Here is a 19,876-nt window from a genome sequence, read left to right as displayed (position 1 = left end):
AAATAGACCTCGAGTTTCATATTATAACTAAATATAGTTATTATAACATTGCTATGATGCGTGCAAACATACAAAGAATAGCTTCAGTCACACGAGCACTTCAACTATGAGAAACCGGCACGTCCAAGAATCAAAAGTTCGACGATATTTGTCATCTGCCAATCCGCGTGGCCGCTCGTCTGGGGATGGTCGTAATGGATTATGGCCTGAAACCTCATAGGGGGCCCGTATCCCAGCAATCGGAACATATGTAAGCTAATGATGATACTATGTAATATTTTTTTTAATGGTTAGTGTCGCGTATTTACTGATATAAACTAAGTACGTAAATAAAGTTGATAATTCATAATTAATATGTCAAAAATGCAGCTGTACGTAGATTATAATTTATTAGTGAAGCAAGATCCTCGATCGTTACCTCATTCGTGCAACATTCCAATGAAACTCGCAGCGCAGCGAGCGCGTCATTTTCTTCGCTCTCAGCATTTGCGGAGGCCAGTGGGGTAGCGTAGATGCCGCTTTTCCGCAAAGGGCGGCCACGAATCGACGGCTTGCTAGCAACTACCGGTTTCTCATCACAGCGCGCCTGAATGCTGCCGCTGCGGCCCAAGGCCGATCTCTCGTCGGGTGATCCATCCTCACTTTCCTCGCCCTTTGGCTTCAATTTTGGACTCAAGCGCTCATCACTTTCCTTGCTCTCCCAGAGCTTCTTCAAACTGCTTATGCTGCCGGTACTGCGGCGTTTGTCATCCTCATCTCCGCCACTTGTATCCAACGATCCACTCTCGGATCGCTTTTTGTCAGAATCATCGCTTTTACTCGACACGTCCTTTCTAGAATCTTCTGGGGAGCTGTGCTCGACCTTCTTCACTTGGCCGTTTGTGGCCGGTGTGCCACTGTCAACTTTTCGCAATCTCGATTTAAAGTCGATTATCGATCGACCTGACTCGTCCGATTCTTTGTTGTTCATTTTGTTAGTCTCAACTTTCTTCAGTTGCGACTTGAAATCAGTGTTTGTTTTCATGTCTTGTCCGACTTTTTTATCAATGTTGTTATTGAACGATGTCTTCCTGAGACTCGCTTTGAGATCAATGGGCGAAACCGTTTCCTTGGCTTCGTTGGGTTTTGCCTCGGTGCGTTTATCAGTTCTACGCAGGGCTTCCATATTCAAGCTTTCCGACAGTTCGGAAACCAGACGCGTCACCGGATCGCCGAATGACGTGTGCATTTCGATAACTTCATGTGGGGGCGACTCTTTAAGTTTCTTATTCTTTTTGTCAGCTCTTTCTTTGATTTCGGCGACGAGTTTCAACTCGAGCATTTCCTTCATGATCTGTTTGGCCGGTTTCTCTTGTTCTGGGGGATCGGCCATATCGGTGCCGGCGTCACGGCAGCAATCTGGGGGTGGGGGAGGTGGTGGGGGTTGGATTTCTTCTGGGGGAGGTGGGAGATCAGGAGGAGGTGGAGGAAACTCTAGTTCAGCGAGGCGCGGTCGGGGTTTGGCGGGGCTGTTGAATGAGCGGAGGGGCGGTGGAGCGCGGGTGGCGCGAGGGGAGGCCGGGGCGGTGACCCCACCGGAGGAGTTGGAGCGGATCATGTGAGACTGTGTGCGGGGGGAGAGGGAGCGGGCCTCTTCGTCGCGGGGCACAGGCGGTGCGGGCCCGGCGCCGCTCTGCCGCAGCGACTCCAAGTACGCGCCGATGCGAGCACCCTTGGGCAACGTTCCGTAGCGGTTAATGGCGCGCTTCACATTTTGCACTTCCAGCGCCGCGACTTGCACGCCCTGTTGGATATTCTACGCATTAATAACCAGTAAGGCACATACATTCAAATCATTATTATTTGTAACATAAACACATGCGTACATTGTATATGGATCGTGATGACCTTATTTAAGACAAGAATAAACACACTGAGATATATATTTTGTATTATAAGCAAACAGAACCTTAGGCACGTCGTGCGCCTGCTGGTGCTGGTGCGACGGCGCGTGTCCGTGGTGCCGCCGCTTCGAGCGGTGTCTATGCTCGGAGGCGCCAAGGCTCATGCCGACCGCGCCCGCCGACTCGTCCGTATCCGGCGTCGCCTCAGCCAGCGACCCCTCGGACGACGCCTCGCGACCCCCCACACGACCCCCACCTGCACGAAGAAACATGCTTTAATCACTTACTAACAATGCGTGGAGTTTTTGTACTTTTCACGCCAAAATATTCTGTAAAATGTTGGATATCATTGTCGAAAAATTCCATCCATATTCCATATACATACAATGTTTGAGAGTTACTATTTATGGAAATGTTTAGTTGAAGGATTATATTTGATGACAATGTTGAATGACTGCGTCGAATGATAATAAAAACTCAAATACTTACTAATTTTATGAAACTCAATCTATGTAAATGGATACATTTGTATGAAATACTTCAAACTCTACATAGAAACTCTTAAATACCTGAAGATAAATCCAAGAAAAAACACTATAATGTAAAAAAATGGCTTAAATCGTCTAAAACGTCAAAGAAAATATTTGAAAACTATATGTGACAACAGAACACATAAAAAGCGGCACCTACTATCTAATAGAAATGTTACGCACTATTTAGAAAATAAATAAGCTCTTTAGAGACCACCCAAACAGATAAAACAATTACTGAAAAGAATTATCACACAGCTCTAGAAGAAAAGAATAGATAATTATAGACATCACAAGCGACCTCTATGAGCGAAATTAAATCGAATCGAATCTGCTCAATTACAGAGTGTCAGAATAAATCAATAGATATTTTCTTATATACATACTCCCTTAGTAGAAGAATACTTCAATATTAGTTCAGATTATTTAAAATAGAAAATTCAAACGATTTTACAGCGATGTCGAGAAATACCTTAATTTATTTAAGGGATAGAATAATATATAGAATAAAAAACATAGTCGAAATCATCAACTGATCACTTTTAAGAACAAAAAAAGTAAAAAAAATAATATTTGGTCTGACTACTTGTGTCGTTCGATATGAAAAAAAAACATAAAGTACATTGTTGTTTGATACGACAAACAATAACCAAACTTGAGTTTTTGAAATTTTGTTATAATTGTGATTTCCACAAACAATTTGTGGCTTTTTTATGACAATTTTTCCAAGTCAAAATAAGACTTTTTCCTAACAGTCCGATGTCGAGTCACAGTTTGACTCGCTCACTCTACTGTACAAATAAATCGTATTATCCCTGTCATCCAATAAGGATATACAAAAAAACAAATCTTTGAGTATTTGTGTATGTAGTTCCGCACATGGTCCATTTTCATCTGACATTTATAAGAACATGCTGTATCTACAGATAGTTATACTGACACTCTATAGATAAAAACGCAGAAAAAACATCCATATAACATATGAGTCTGTCAGGATACATGACAATTCCAATTTCATCCAAGACAGATTCATACCTTCATATTTATAAGAGTAACTAAATTGAACATTTATAATTATTATTTTATCAAAATATAAAGGTTGGCGCAAATTAATACGTCCAATGAGAAAACGCCATATCAAACCTGTGTTGTTTATAATTGTCTAAAATTTGAATTTCTGAATTTGACCTTAATTAATATAATTTATTTCGTAATTTCACATCTCGCCTTGGATTTCATTAAAATTTTCTCTTTGTACGCGATCTTGTGCCAACCCGTATACAACAAACGAAAGGGGTCTCATAAAATAAAATACATAATTAGATATAATCACAAGGCAGGAACTTTTCTACCCGTAACATTGCGTATACTTACAAAATGTTTGACCCTATCGCTATACACCTTTGCGAGCGGACAAAGACAAAAAATGCTAGTTTAAAAGATGCATATATTAAATATAACTTACATTTATCGTTATTATAACACACGCATGTATTAGGCATACATAAAATAATAATTATAAATATTAATAACACTTATCACTTTGCTTGCGTTCCCATGATCACGCTTGGCAAGACAATCCACTAATAAGAACATAAAATATACAACAGCCAATAGCGAAGCGAAGAAAAAAAAAACAAATAGATTCGAAAACAGAACATTTTCGTTCCCAATGTAGCCGTTATAGATGTCATACGTAATATTGGTAATATTAACGTATCAGGCACAGCGAATGTATGCAAGATCAGCATGTTATGATGTATTTACAAATATGTGAGCGATCATTATTGTCAAGATAAAATTAACAGGCATAACACATCTTAATTTACAGACATTATTAAAAAAAATGAATTACAAAAAAATAACATTAAATGAACGAAATATTCTGTATTATACAATATGTATGATATATTGTTTGAATCGGATATATGTAGTCATAGGATATATGCCATAATTTGATATCGTTTCATAAAAATAATGTTTATGTCATATTTCGATAGATAAGCACCTCTAACACATAAGCGTGTTGCGCACATCAAAAGCAATTGTCAGTTTGCAAAAATATCAAACGAATATATTTGAATGAGAAACCATTTAGTTAGTTATATGGACTGCTATAGAACATTTTTATTAGCATTTATCACATACCCAGACAAACAAAGCTAGAAGGTACTAGATGTATCTGTATCTCTTTAAAATAAATAAATATATTAATAAATAGAAATTGTTATTTGGACAATATCTTCAGTTCAGATGATTGCACACTTTTGGATCATAGAATACTGACATTATAGTTACGTACGAACGTAAATGTGAATGCTTCGACGTTGGTATAGCTTCGATTACGAATTATGTATATATTCATTTATTCGTTCTGAAAAACAAATAAATTTCTTAATTCGACTATTTTTTTTATTTTTTATACGATATTACCGCGGGTTTTCGACCGATTGGCGTGATTGTTTATTTAGGAAATAGTTTTCATTTGGTGGTATTTTAGAATGCTACTTCCCCCACAGTGACGTCGATGCCCTTTTTTCGTAGAAAAAAAAATATATTCTATATCCAAAATGAACCTATAAGTGAAACACTACTGCGTTTTAGTGCTGCTTATTGTGGTGCTGTGTGTCACCGATCTAGAAAACTACGATATTGCGAAACTGATTGTCTATTTATTAATGCATTCCGATATGCAAGGTGATGAGTTGACATCCATAATGTTTAAACCTCTCAAATATTATATGAATTACAATTTGATTATTTTTGCAGTCTGAACATACTGACTTTTTTTTAATCAAATTGCTAACGAAACGAATGATTTGAAATCTGCTCTAATCAATTCGGTACTTAATAAGTAACTTCACGAAATGTATATCTGTAATTCTTCATCACCTCCTAAAAATGATTATATATAAGAATATTTATATACACAGAGAATCCATAGTAAAGACCTAGATATATTTTAACACTATTCAATCCGAAAAATACACTTGCATTGGAAAACCTTCCAAATCATCTTCAAACCTCAAGTATCGCGCACCGAGTCGCTATTCATACGACAGATGTCATGCATAAGGGATGTGTGAGGGATAAGGAAGGGAGATTTACCGTTGAGCGAAGCGAGCCCGTCGTCGTGACCGGCCTGCTCCTCTGTGGTATACTGCGACTCGCGGAATGAGCTGCACGAGGACAGCAAGCTGTGTTGAATAAGCAAATTTTAGTATGACTCGATACTAATATTTTAAAGAGGTTATATTTATGTTGTGTCCACTGGAACAGTCTAGAACCCTAGAATGGATCGACCCTTATATCCAATTGAAGTTAGTACAATACTATATCACTGACAATGCCATGACCGTCTGTACGTAACATGATAAAATATCAGAACATTTTCTTTGCTCTGGAACGTTCTGGAACGCAACCTGGTTCGCTTTGGATGCGTAGGCGTCTGTTTCCCGTACTGGTTGATGCGATAAAACAGCATACACACTAATCTATGTGTTTGTGTATGTGTGTACGGGTTTCAATTTTGACTAAAATATGTCTACACGACTACACATATACACAAACAAAAAAAACTTATATTTGTGTGAAACAACATTGTTTCAAAAGCGTAGTTGAGATGAAGTTCCAAGAGTATTCTGGAAGGAACAGGCGGCAAACTTCTAGAACGTTCTCGAACGCTACCTGGTCCGCTTGGGCGGCGTCGGCGCCTGCTTGCCGCGCCGGTTGGTCGGGCGGCGCATCTGCACGCCGCGCTCCACCGCGCCGCCGACGCTGGCCGCCTTCTTCAGCGACATCTGCGGCGTGCCCGTGCAGCCCTCCTGCAGCTGCTTCTCGACTTCTGGAAGGCGGCGCGATATCATGTAGACGCGTGTATTGAATCGCGGTTTATGCGTTAAAAATATCTTATTAAGCGTTAATAATATCTCAGTAGTTTTATACTTTAAGATATCGAGATATGAGAGCACACAATACAGTACAGCATTCGTTAAAGTAAATAACAGTTTTGCTTACGTTTTAAATGATCTATAAGTCAATAGGTAATAAAGTAGACATTCATCAGCAAAAATTATGCAACGAATTTATGTGGAAAATATAAGTATATAAGTATAAGAAAATGAGCAATTATACTAAGTATAAATTTAATTTCGATAAATCTTTCACAGTCATTATTGTACGTAATCCCTGAGAGCTATAGGCTGTACATGAACCATGAGCGAAGCCAGGCCAGTTGAACATTCTATCAACTTACACAGAATTACGGACTAAACAAATATTCTTTACTGCAAAAATAACCTTAAAGAATTGTGTCGGGGAGCATAATTCTTAAGTTTCAGTCTACTACACAACCAGGTCGAAAATTCTTACCAATAATAACCCTACCTTCAGTTATGGAATTATCCTGAAACATGTGCTCCAGAGCGTGATGGATCTCCCTGAAGGTTGGGCGATCTGAGGTGTTCCACTGCCAGCAGCCGCGCATCAGCTCGTAAACCGCCGCCGGACACCCGGGGGGACACTCCATGCGGTAGCCCTGGGGTGAAACATACCGTTAACGACATCCTGAATGGAGTTAATGAAAAAGAAGTTATGAGATAACTGTAATCTTAAAACTAATGTGTGAATCGTGGGACTGTGGAATCGTGGACAACATATAAAAATCAAATAAAACAGCTACAATTTTTCTCCTCAAAACCACAAAATGAAAGGTAGATAATTTATTTAATAAACGTTTCAGAATCTCTTCATAATAAGGTGGTACTGATCAAGTAAGCGAAGAGAATATACAATATACAAATGCCAAAGTAAATCAGTCTTTCTGCCTCTTAAGCAAATAAACAACTGAAACGACTTGGGATAGGTTTTACCTCGGAAATTGCAAGGGATCGGGAAAGAAACTGTGCTGGTAAAAGCATGACTATATTGGCAAGCTAAGCTAAGCGTGGAATGCAATTAACAACAATTATCATATGAATATAAAATCCATGTTTTTCGTTGTTTCTGTGAATAAAATATTTATTCACTAAGAGCGAGGAGTTCGCCTCTACACATTAAGCCTCCTAAAATAATACTACAACGCCATCAATTATGAGAATAATACACTATCAGAGTATACACTATGTATATGAATTTAATTCTTGCATTATTAAGCTGCAAACTTAATTTATCAGATTCAGAGTATGAGATATTTCAATCACCATAGAGTAAACATAATAATCATTGTTAATGTTGAGGCAAATCAGTAGTATACAAATCGACGCGGGCGCATACTTTCAATGCAAAAACAATAATATTTTGTATACAAATTACACATAGATTACTGTACAAGATGACAAATATACAACTTGCGTGTAATAAATACAATGATATACATGCAGTTCATTTTTAAATCGATATATATATTGATAATATAAATTTTCATTTAATAATATCAAATTACAAATAGCGGGATTACTATGTCCTTGCAATTTACTGATACCATAACTTATTTGATTATAAGGCACTAAGCCAGGCATAAATCAGTCTCATGTTTAATTAAATCACTCCAATGCTAACGGATACGCTCATAAAATATTAACTAGGAAATAGATAACGCACCCGATCTATCCACATTGTTATGGACAGTTATTATAAACTACGGCATTATGTAATCCAACTCTCATTTAAACATACATGGAAAAATGCATTAAAATACACCATGTACGAGAGCCTGTGAACTGGCGTCATCGTATGACAGAATATAAACCGCACGCAACGTGTTTCGTAAATCATTCACGGAGCAGAGCTGAACGCATACACACCGAGGCCAGAATAGCGGAGTATTAAAATGTCGATTTTAAGGAACTCGATCATTTACTTTCTTCTCTTCACGATAGCTGTGAATGGTGAGTGATTTTATTGTTTTATAGATGTTTTCCGTTTTAAAGCAATGTTCTGTGTCGGTTTTATCGTAATGACATTGGACATATTTCGTTTCAGGCAAACATAAAAAGGCGAAACCGAAAAAGTTTGTATCGCCGACCGCTAAAGGCATCCAGTGCTACAATTGCCTCTCCTTCGATCATCCCGGTTGCTGGGATCCGGACCACCCCGACTATGCAAACATTACTGTGAGTAAACATTGCACTATTTCTGTAACTACAAAGCTATTAGTAACTGCGAGCATTAATTTTAGGCATTACTACGTTAACGCTCCTTCCTTAAAATAAATCGAAGTAATCAAACGGTTCATACAACAAAGCGATTTGCGTATTTACATGCAAAGAATTGCGCGAAAAATTATTAAATGACGATTAATCGTTCAAAGGTTCCAAACATCGACTGTTACATCCCAGGGATGGCGTTCCTGTGTATCGTCATCACGTCGGAGTCAGCTAAATTAGGTAAAAAATATATTTTGTCTCACGAAAAGCAACATTTCTGAAATATTGTTTACAGTATAGTGTAACTTATCTTTAGTCCTATACACCAAATCACAACGAAGAAATAAAACAAAATTTTGTCCAATATTGCTTACAAACAGTTGTAAGATGTTAAAAATATCCATAAACTAGTGACGAAGGTGCTCTCAAATGCATTCATAACGTAAATATATTTCCAGTCGAGACTGGTCAAGAAATCGGGCCGGTTCGGGCGCGCACTTGCGTCCCCGCCAAGGACTTCTCAAAGAAATCCGTCTCCTACTCCATGTGCAGTAAGCTAAGCAAGGAACTATCCGCCTCAGAGATATTCTCACGCATTGCAGTCAGCAGACCTCAATGCTCGTTGTGCAAAAAACATCTTTGCACCGACTCCTCGCACTGTTAATACGTTCTACCTGTTTTAATTCACAAGAATAACGCCCCACCCCAAGATACTTAGCAAATTTTCTGTTAACATTGAAATAAATTGTACGCTTCTAGTGATTCATTAAAAATAATATCCAAAACATTGGCTATATTAATTTCATACTGTTTGCATATTCTAAATACACATTACAACAAAAGCAATTTGTTAATATTCGTCATAATGTTTGACAAAATGAAATGAGCATAGGTGTATAGTGGGCACAGGACGTGTTTGTGTTTTAGCCCGCTTGGAAATTTTGTTATCGCTATAGTTTTGTAACACGTTATAGTTTGCTCTTGCATCATTGCCTTGTTTAATAAACTACGAAGTTAATTTTCACACGAAATGCAAAAAGTCGAACTTGTTGTTTTGAAACCGGAGCCATGTTGAGTGCGCTTTCTCGCGTGAACCGTTTTTGGTTTGTTTTTATATTTCGGTTTATTATATCGTTAATAAACGTTGATGTCTAATGATTGTTTTATTTCACATATTCTCACAGATTAAACACATGAAACTTTTGTACTGACACTTTGATTAAATCTTGATAATCTGTGAAAAACATTATTCGCGGAAATTTGTTATGTATTTATGGATTTTAAATATTATCCCACATCAATAATAATACGCCATCATCCAACCGAAACATTTCCAAGATAGTTTGATCTGCTGTATTATCGATAGAAACAGAAATTACGGATAAATTTTGATTTGAGATAGTTTACTGCTCCGGTATAATTCGGGTAGAGAAATAGTCTTTATCCGAATTCGAAACTTTCCGATATTTTATTTTAAATGCACAATTGGTCTTCAGGTGGTTGTTTAATTAATTGTAATAAATTAAGTACGACGTTAGGAAAAATCAATTTCTCCTTTATGAAGATACCATAAGATTCTCATAAGATATAGAAAAAACCGTAATTGATCATTGTATAGCTAAATCTTTGGGGTTGTTAAATGATAGACTTGTGTATACTATTTTGATATTTTCTTCAGTGATAGAAAAATAATAAAAATTAAACGTTTTCCATATCTTTATTCGATATTAAATTATCATTTTAACATAAACTAAAATTAGCTATATAAGATATAGTAGCTTATTTAATTATATTTAGTTCATACGATTCACAATCCTACTTCTATATGTAAATTATTACGTTATTTAGTTCTAAATTTGTAAATTGAAGAGTTATATACAAATAATATAGCAGTAAGTGGATAATTATACTTGTATCGCTTCCTGATATTTTCTATTTAGCTTTTTTAATGGCAGAGCAAGCCGTGGAGTAGGCGGGCATCTGATTATAAGTGGTTATTTTAACAAAAACTGTCCCATAATTAGCAGAAAAAAGAACAATTTTTACACTTCACTTAACATTGTCTCAATCCTGCTAATATTATAAATGCGAAAGTTTGTAAGGATGTGTGTTTGTGTCTGTTGTTCTTTCACGCAAAATCTACTGAACCGATTGCAATGAAATTTGGTAAGTAGACAGCTGGACAACTGGAATAACATATAGGCAACTTATTATCCCGATATTCCTACGGGATACGAACTTACGCGGGTGAAACCGTGGGGCGCAGCTAATATATTTATAAACTCCTATTTTTTTAAAGGTGAGAAATTCTTCCCGATGCAACTTTAAACGCGTACGCGTAACGCTTAACTACAAGCGAATGTGCACATTCAAATAATATACACTGTGTTTTGGAGACATTACACAATCTGTTTTTTGATCCATGCTTTTCGCCTTTTATGTATCCTAATGTCAACGAACCAGTCGATATCTCTTCAATCTATTTCATCGCATTATACACACATTGACAATTCACATAAAACAGGTTACATCCAAATGTAAGCGGGCAATATTGTGCTTGATAAACATAACGTAATTTCCCATATACAATACCATCAAATTCAAATTCATATTCAAATTCAAATTCAATTCTTCATAATGGAATGGTCAAAAACATCTTTTTTTAAGTTCGATGCACTTCCAAAAGGTAACTCGCCTAGCAAAACGTTTTTCAGAGACATTCATAATACCAAAATCTTAGGAACTTGGGGCAGGTTTATATCGCATACATGATTATTACTAATTAGACTATTTTACTGTTACTTATAAGTTTTGTATCATTTCATAAATTCATGTTAACGGTTGTGTACAAGTTGTGATCACATATAACTGGTTATGCAAACGTCAACTTCTATTTATAAAACTGATGTATAGCTTAAGTACACCTTTTGCGATCCTAAATAAAAAATAACATAAAATATATACACACAAAACACTTACGTGTGCTCACATTCAACCCAAGTATAATCAAATTAATCCAATTTGGCTTCTAAGGAGAAAAGCGCCACCCACCACCTTTCCCTTCTTTCAACCCACTTTCTCCAAGAAGACTCCGAGATGCCGAAGGGTAAGAAAATATGCCGTTAAATTGCCCTTTGGCAACTAACCCATAGCAGTATCCCGAGTGCAGAGTACCAAACATCCACACGCCTCTCCTACTCTATCCTACTTCAAGTGATTTGTATGTGGGAGTCGAGCAGGTGTCGGCACGAATTGAGCCATGCTACTGTGTTCCGTACGATGAGCGGGGGAGCCGGAGGCCCGTTCCCTTTTCCTCGTTCTTCCCAATCCATTCGTTCTTTCCTGTGATGATGATAAGGTAACTAGGGAAAGGATTCCCTAGTTACCTTATTGACCCTTGACATACACGTCGACTTCCCAACTTACACAGTCTCCATCCATTGCGGCAACATTCCCGTATATAATACTACTACTACTTATACGTACTAATACCCATATTACTTGTAAACGCCGCGACCCACCTTCTCCAGCATGTGATAGACGTCCGCCAGATCCACGCCCGGGTAGGGCGACATCCCGTAGGTGGCGATCTCCCACAGCAGTATACCGAACGCCCAGACGTCGCTCTTGGTGCTGAACGTGTTGTAGGCGAGCCCCTCGGGCGCGGTCCACTTGATCGGGAACTTGGCGCCGGCGTGCGCCGTGTACGTGTCGTCGCGCATCAGCCGCGCGAGCCCAAAGTCCGCCACCTTCACCAGGTGGTTCTCGCCGACGAGACAGTTGCGCGCCGCCAGGTCCCTGCAATGTGCGCGGACGGTGTTTCCATCAATTTGTATAGTATTCCAGTGGCATTTCGCAACTTTTGCGAGTGGACACTTTGTGTGTTTTTAATTAATTTAAGCGATGCACTGTGCACTATATACATATAGGGTGTATATCCACACTATATCTTACATAGTGATATCACTTCGCTAGTAGCTTGAAATAGACGGATTTTTGCTTAGTTACACAAAAATTTTGTTGTACTAACTGAATACAGAATAAACGCCTAAAGGATAATAACAAAAATGAAAAGAGATCTTATAAATTGAAATATATCGTCTATGGATACTCCAGCACTTTCTTTTAGGGTTTACAAAATGACTGTCAAACGCTGCTTTCTACTTCTGCTCTTTCGCAGACCAAATCAAATGTACAAATACCATTCTACACTAAGCAGAAAATCTGTGTTTTTTTTAGATAGTTATATTCTTTTATTAATAATACAACAACTGCCATTTTGGGATGGACCTATTTAAATGTGAGTATATATAATATGTCAGCAATTATAAACGACACGTAACAACGATAAATTATAACGCAATATACGCTGAAATTGATTAAACGGCCGTGCATCAAATTCGTGTTAAGCGACTTGTAATTATATTAATGGACGTCATAATTTCGAAATGCGCTCTATCAAAATGAAGCATAAAATTTAACATCATTCGCATAGCTCGCAGAGTAATTACACACAAATATGTTTACAGCATCGAAATGAGGACAGATTTTACATGCGCCCAGCACCTTTCAACTCTTCGAGTAAACACTTCAATTGCCACAATAAACAGAATATTTTCTTGTTACGCTATTTGATACGATCCGCGGTGCCAATATTCCAGCAAACAACATACCTGTGTATAAACGAGCGGCTCTCCAAGTAGCTCATGCCGGACGCGATCTGGGTGGCCATGTACATGAGTACCACGGCGTCAATATGGTCTCTGTTCCCAGTGCGGAGGTACTCCAGGAGATTCCCGCGGCTCATGAACTCGGTTATGATGTAGAATGGCGGCTCGCGTGTGCAGACCCCGAGCAACTGCACGAGGTTCGGGTGCCGCATCTCCTTCATGATGGCCGCTTCTTCGAGGAAGTCCTTTAGGGCCATGGTGTCGTCCTTGAGGGTTTTCACAGCAACCTGCAGGCAAATGTGCAGTGATACACTTCAACTTTATGAACTTCCTTTAAATCCTCGATGACGCGTACATCCACTTCGATATAAATAGGAAGTTAATCCGTATATGATAGGCAAAGCAATTCCATAGACAAGACAAAGAATAAAGTTGAAAGATTAGAACTATACTATGTACCGTGCAAGAACTTCTTTAGTAATCGAAAACAGTGAAATGCCACATCCTTGTTTAAAATGTGGAAGTTCTATAGTGTGGAAAATTGGGAGATAATTTCATTTAGTATCAGCAAGTGAAAATCCTTATTGAAAAGGTTATAATACTCATCTCTACTAGCGGCACTTCGAAAATAACACACACTTACAACTTCATCACGACAACAAGTTATTTAGCCCAACCATCATTACTTACAGTCATATTGCATCTCATCCAGGCGGCTTCATACACGTCGCCGTACTGTCCCCCTCCCAGTTTGTGTTTCATTACAATGTCGGTCCGGTCTATCTCCCACTCGTCGGGCGGGGCCAGTGGGAACACCGTGGGTTTGTTACGTTTGGGTGCTGGGTAAAGCAGCTGGGTTATGAGCCCGTCACCCAATACTGAATGGTGGTGTACCAGTTCGGCTAGCGTGCCGAATTTAGATTCCGACGTTACGTACACCTGCGGTGGCAATATAATAAATTTAGCAATGTATAAAATCGCCTGATAAAAATAAGTGGACACGCAGTTGGTATCAATCCTACTAATGCGAAATCAAATTAAATGCGATTGAACAGAAATGATGGAAAGAAAAATATCTAATTTAAGTCTATAAATTTCCTAAATCAAAAAACACCAACAACATCATCATGTTTTTCGAAAGGGCTAACTAACGACAGCGAATTATTATGAATTACCTTATATTTATACTAAACAACTATTTTATATATTTCTTTTATAAAATAATCGCAAATATCAACATAAACATTTTATGTAGGAATCGAACATCTACCGCATCAATCCGTCTGTCCTCTACAATTACATTCAATTCATTCGTCATTATAGACACTTCCTAGTTAATTTGCAATCAAATGAAAGCCCCGGTACGAAGCGGGCGCAACGCTTGATATAAAATATTGCAAATATATTTGATAAATTGGCATGTTTCGCATTGAATTCGTTATAAAGGGCCTATAAAATCCAAAAGGGCGTTATAAAATCCAGGGCAGGTTCGCAAACAGATTTCCAGGTAGAGCTTAGTTTGGCCGTGTGGTTCAATTAGCTGATATGCGGCTACAATTTCATGCATCAAACTGATGCTTCTGGCTTGAATAGTACACTGATTGCACTATTAATTTGTAATACAGTTTGTAGGATATAGCTATTACGTTTGGGTATGCTTAATCGAATTCAATCAAAGCCCAAGAAACGCGAGACATGTCTGAGAGTTTCGTGTTACATTCCAAGCCTCCGGTATCGACGTGGGTTTAACTTTATTAAACAGAAAAGAAAATTACACGACTTTTTTATTGCTAGTTGAAGAGAAATATTATTAGCCATAAGAAGGTTGGGAAATAAAAACACCCTTAAGATATTTGTGAGTTGAGTGCTTTCCAATTAGGAACAAACAACAATTCCTCCGAACAAACAGTGCTCGGCAAAATATCAGAGTAATTAGCGATACATTAGTCTCCGTCGCTCGGAGGGACAAATACAATTGTTGCAAAGTTTCAACTAATTGCAATCATCGTATTACCTTGTTAGAAGACGAGACGGCCCGTAGGCGAAATGAAAGTCGAGATTCAACTACATAAAGTTGCAATAAACAGAACATCTTTCTTTTATTAATAAATCCTTTTAAAAACTTTATTCGTTACGTCGACATTTTGTGCCCCATTATAAAGAGATATAGAAAGTCCATGTGTCACTGTGCAGTGTGCAAATAATATATTATATCTCATACATGTTTTATTTTATATTGTAGCATATGAATAGAATACCTGGAATTTTTAAGCACGTTTGCTCTGTACAAAGGTTTCAAATGGTAAAGAGAAAGAACATCCGCCAGAAGCTAAACAACTGAATTTATAATTTGCGAGCGAATCAAACAGTAGTTATTTGAGTTTAATTATATAAAATACCAATTTTTTGCAACATATTAAAATATTGCTACTGATTGATAAGGAACAGACTTTAATGTCATAAAATTATTTCGCGTATATATCACTAGCTGCACGCCCCGGCTCCGCCAGGACAGTAATAGCAATTGAAATATAATAAACTATCCTATTTTTTAAGTTGGATGAAACTGCACATGATGTACAAATTTTATTAAAATAGGTTGAGTACTTTTCCATCGCGGGCAAACAATGTGACACGTAATTTATTATATACATTAGCATATACATTACGTGTATAGCTAGTCGAAACCTCATCAGGGCAATCTATACGGTCCCTTACACGTCCCCTAAGCATTGAATTCGATTTAATCCTATGTCATGATACGCAACATATGAGTTAAGCCTCCACTGCGCTAGGATCGTATGAACGGATAACAAAAGCTATACGAATAGCGTTTGAAGAATAAAAATAAGGGTATAAAAGTTAAAAAACAGCACAGCTATAGAATAGAAGAAGCCAATACAATAAAAGTCATAAATATTGCATTTATTTTTCTATGTACAACAATTCATATTCTTTGATCCATATTTATCTGTAATGCTATAAAAATGTCTAGTATATAACAGAGGTTTGAAAGGCTGGAATGTTAGGTATTTATTACTGCATCGATGTTTTATAAAATAGAACACAAATTCTGCAATATTACAGTCTATGATGGTTGATTTGGAATCTCTGAATATATGAAACAAAATCGTTTTATGAATTACTGAGGTAAATATTTTCAAATATGAATCTTTAAAGTACGACTTATTTAAAATTATTCAATACTTTTTCGATTAGTGTAACTAAAAGCTATTTATAGTCTGCTCTTAAAGGAAGCAATTAAACCATTAAAGTTTCTTTTAACGCATTTTATTATTCAGATGTTTCGTCTAGATAGAGTTCAGTGACTTCGTATTAAAAAGTATAAAAATTACTGCGGAAAATATTCATTTACTAGTCAAGAGGTTTTACGGTTTTTCAAAATTGTCAGCGCAATAACTCGAAAAACCCAATTTTTTGTCAAGTTGAGTACATGCTCTTGTAAACTACATTTAATTCAATTTTATTACTTTCGTTTCGTGGATGTTCGTTGTTTCGTTTATTCGAGGACTGTTTTATTAAAACAACTCGCTACCTATAATGCAGGTAAATATAAAATCGTTATACAATGCCCCTTGGTACGATTGGGAACAAAACACGCACAATATCTATTTAAAATAATTGAACATGACTATAGTCACTGCATATAACATTTAAGCAGTAGCATGCCGTCGGTATCTATTGAATAATGAACAATACCGGTAATAGCTGATGGGCAACGTCCAACGAGCTTAAATTCGTGATTTGCTACGAATATTCCTCGTGAAACCTGACACTCGTCAATACAGAACAATGCTAATTAATTAATTTTAGCGAGAACCTAGATACGCTCGTATTCTATTACATCTGGAGTAAAACTAAAGCTTTTCATTATGGCGCATTTCGTGGTACATATAATTTACCTAACACAAACTTTTCAAATGTCATCTCGTCTTTACAAAGATCCTCCTAGTGTATTATTCAAAACTCCAGCTAGGCACGACGACGCACCATTAACGGAACTTTTGCATATTTAGGTGACACGATATTTGCCTTTTATATTACTCTCCCAACCGTCTCTTTACGACCGATGTGCAGTGAACCAAAATAATGATCCTAGGAATATATTCCTCTACACCGCGAGAGCTGCGCTTACAAAATCTAGTCTCCGTTGTACCGTGAAACACCTAGTATACCTAGCGGAAGCTAATTTGCAGTGCTGACGCATTGTTTCTGTCACGTTGCACTCCCGGTGCACGCCCGTCGCACTGCCACTCTGCTGTCCAATACACTACTGTTAACCATTCACTCTGAAGCCTTGGTTACGTATTTCTATTGCTATTGAAGACAAAGTGCTGTCGCCTCTTACATCTACAGACGTATTTAACGTCATCACGTTCAATTATTTATTACTTTGAGAAATTAACTAATTAACAAAAAGAATCTAAAAACGGTGTGTGACACGAAATTAAGCACGAGACGCCAATTCCACGCAATTTGGAGAACATTTCAACTGTCGTCTCTAAGAACAAATACAAACAAAACGTTATTTCTAAATACGGTCGAACTAACAACGGGTTAGCAAACAACGTCAAACAAAACCTTACATGTACGTAATTTAATAATATATATAATTAAATGACGACACAAAGCCAGTGAGCGTAGGATTAGGGAACAAGAGCATTGTGAAAATTCATTCAATTCCTGTTCAATTCCAATAGTGAAGATGACATAAAGACTTAACTCGCTTCATTAGATACGCGATTGTCTCGCGTGAACTCACACTAGTTTGATCTTTAAGTAACGATTATTTCCCAGATTTCATTTTTCAATTCGCCTCCAAGCGCAAACCTTTATCTCTGGCAATTTTATATAAACTAACAAATAGCCTGAAATTGTAATGTTGTATTAACTCGAAACCAGTGTCAGTTAACAAAATCTGTAAAAGAGCGACAGAAAAATCATGTCACATTTCAAAGTTTCGTTTCATTTTGTTGTTTTGTTTCATATGAAAACGGTTTTTATATATATCCATATCAATTAAACAATAAACATTTTCCCTTGATCTATACAAATATTATTAAGAGGAACGATTTGTATGTAAGTATGTGAAATGTTTGTTATGTTGTTATGTTTAAAACAAATAAGATACAAAAACTACTAGAGCAATTTCAACAATTCTTTCACCGCTAGAAAGCTGCAAACTCACTGTGTAACATACACTATATACACGTATGCACCACGAGCGAAGCCGTGGCGAACAGCTAGTTTTTAACTGATATATTATATTTGCTAAAGTAAAAAAAAATCCCGTTTTATATTTTGATAAATAAACAAAGTACATATTCTAATTATTCACCTCAAAAATTCAAACAAATAATCTGATATAACGATGCCCTATTTCCTTCTAGCCCTTGCCAGTCCATTCCCTGTTTCCAGTCATCAATCTTTCCTTGTCCCTTCTCCCTTAAAAGCGGGCAGCGCATTCTCAGAAGTCTGAGCCTCTGCGAATGTTCATGGGCGGTGGTGATCGTTTACCATCAGGCGAACCACCAGCTCAGTCAAAAAAACGAAACATTAATTTGAGCCTTTAAATCGTCATAATACGTTGATATTGCATCGCTACTAAAGCAGAAGAGCCGACAAGAAACTCTGCAGTGACTCTAACCTAATCATTTAACTCCATTAAAAAACGCACACTTAATTTAATCATGAAGTGATTACATATATTGAAATCTGGACATCTGTAATTTTACCTTTCCATCTGAGTCTTCGTTGATCCTGTAGTGGTACACTCGACCTTCGTATCTCAGGGAAATGCTCCGTTGTCCGGGGCTGGATTCCGACTCTCTGACCTGCAAGCATTTATGTTTTTCAGTAAAATATAATGCAATAAATGAAATTAAATGATATGAATTTAAATGTCAGAATTGTGGTTACAAAGCTTTTTAAAAATTTATTTCACGTCCGCACATTTCGCTAACAAATTGGCATACAAATGTTTAAAGATACGGTTTTCAATTTGACTACAGCTTAAACAAATTCTAAGTTAAATTTTTACATTATTTAAATTATTTAAAACATAATAAACAATAACATCTGCTTATAAAACTATACGTAGCAAAATATCATTAAATTATGTACAAGGAATTTATGATATTGAAATTTTGCTAGGAAAAGATTTAATAATGTCGGAGAAGATTCACAATATTAGACGTTATTATATTTTATTCTAGTGAACTGGTGATAATATTAGCAAGAAAGGGTTTTACATAATATAATACGTACACTCTTGCTAAAACCTAATATAACAATACCTCAGACTACCATATCAAGCACACATAACTAATAGAATTGATTGTACTTTATCTATATGATGAAGACGTATTGAGTTATCGCTAAAACACACAATTAAAAATACTCTTCAGAAATTATTAGCAAGAAATGCTTTGCGAATCCTTATTGATCTCACCCTAATTATCTACAATTTCGATGTCATTACATACATGTTCCTTTAAATGTTACTAAAATTCAAACAGAATTAGACTCATCGACAATACACACGTAATCACTAAACTAAATCCTAAAGCCCCGTCGGTTTAGAGTTAGCATCACGGGCTCACGTTTTTTTTTTTTTTTTTTTTTTT

The 19,876-nt window shown here is 36.9% G+C and overlaps 2 protein-coding genes across 2 annotated transcripts in view; one reads left to right on the top strand and one right to left on the bottom strand.

Moving 5' to 3' along the window:
- The window catches only part of LOC119835413 (tyrosine-protein kinase Abl), a 55,964-nt gene that overhangs the window by 5,651 nt on the left and 30,437 nt on the right, over positions 1-19,876 (bottom strand). Inside the window, exons 5-13 of the mRNA XM_038360191.1 lie at positions 18,986-19,084; positions 13,920-14,168; positions 13,233-13,516; positions 12,081-12,357; positions 6,800-6,950; positions 6,101-6,257; positions 5,522-5,610; positions 1,949-2,139; positions 419-1,783 (exon numbers count right to left, since the gene is read on the bottom strand). Of these exons, the coding sequence (XP_038216119.1) occupies positions 419-1,783; positions 1,949-2,139; positions 5,522-5,610; positions 6,101-6,257; positions 6,800-6,950; positions 12,081-12,357; positions 13,233-13,516; positions 13,920-14,168; positions 18,986-19,084 (2,862 nt within the window). The remainder of the gene's footprint in view (positions 1-418; positions 1,784-1,948; positions 2,140-5,521; positions 5,611-6,100; positions 6,258-6,799; positions 6,951-12,080; positions 12,358-13,232; positions 13,517-13,919; positions 14,169-18,985; positions 19,085-19,876) is intronic.
- LOC119835414 lies at positions 8,164-9,707 on the top strand. Its single transcript, XM_038360192.1, has 4 exons — positions 8,164-8,301; positions 8,396-8,526; positions 8,724-8,799; positions 9,018-9,707. The coding sequence occupies exons 1-4, from the start codon at positions 8,244-8,246 to the stop codon at positions 9,221-9,223; spliced, it is 471 nt and encodes a 156-aa protein (XP_038216120.1). The 5' UTR covers positions 8,164-8,243; the 3' UTR covers positions 9,224-9,707.

Source organism: Zerene cesonia, chromosome Z (genome assembly GCF_012273895.1).
Source record: "Zerene cesonia ecotype Mississippi chromosome Z, Zerene_cesonia_1.1, whole genome shotgun sequence".
NCBI classification, from domain to species: Eukaryota; Metazoa; Arthropoda; class Insecta; order Lepidoptera; family Pieridae; genus Zerene; species Zerene cesonia.
This window is presented reverse-complemented; position numbering and strand designations above follow the sequence as displayed.

Bases quoted from the DNA above. Each gene is read 5' to 3' on its own strand.
- LOC119835414 (XM_038360192.1), top strand. From the start codon at position 8,244: ATGTCGATTTTAAGGAACTCGATCATTTACTTTCTTCTCTTCACGATA. The intron at 8,302-8,395 runs GTGAGTGATTTT...ATTTCGTTTCAG, and splicing joins CTTCACGATAGCTGTGAATG to GCAAACATAAAAAGGCGAAA. The intron at 8,800-9,017 runs GTAAAAAATATA...ATATATTTCCAG, and splicing joins GTCGGAGTCAGCTAAATTAG to TCGAGACTGGTCAAGAAATC.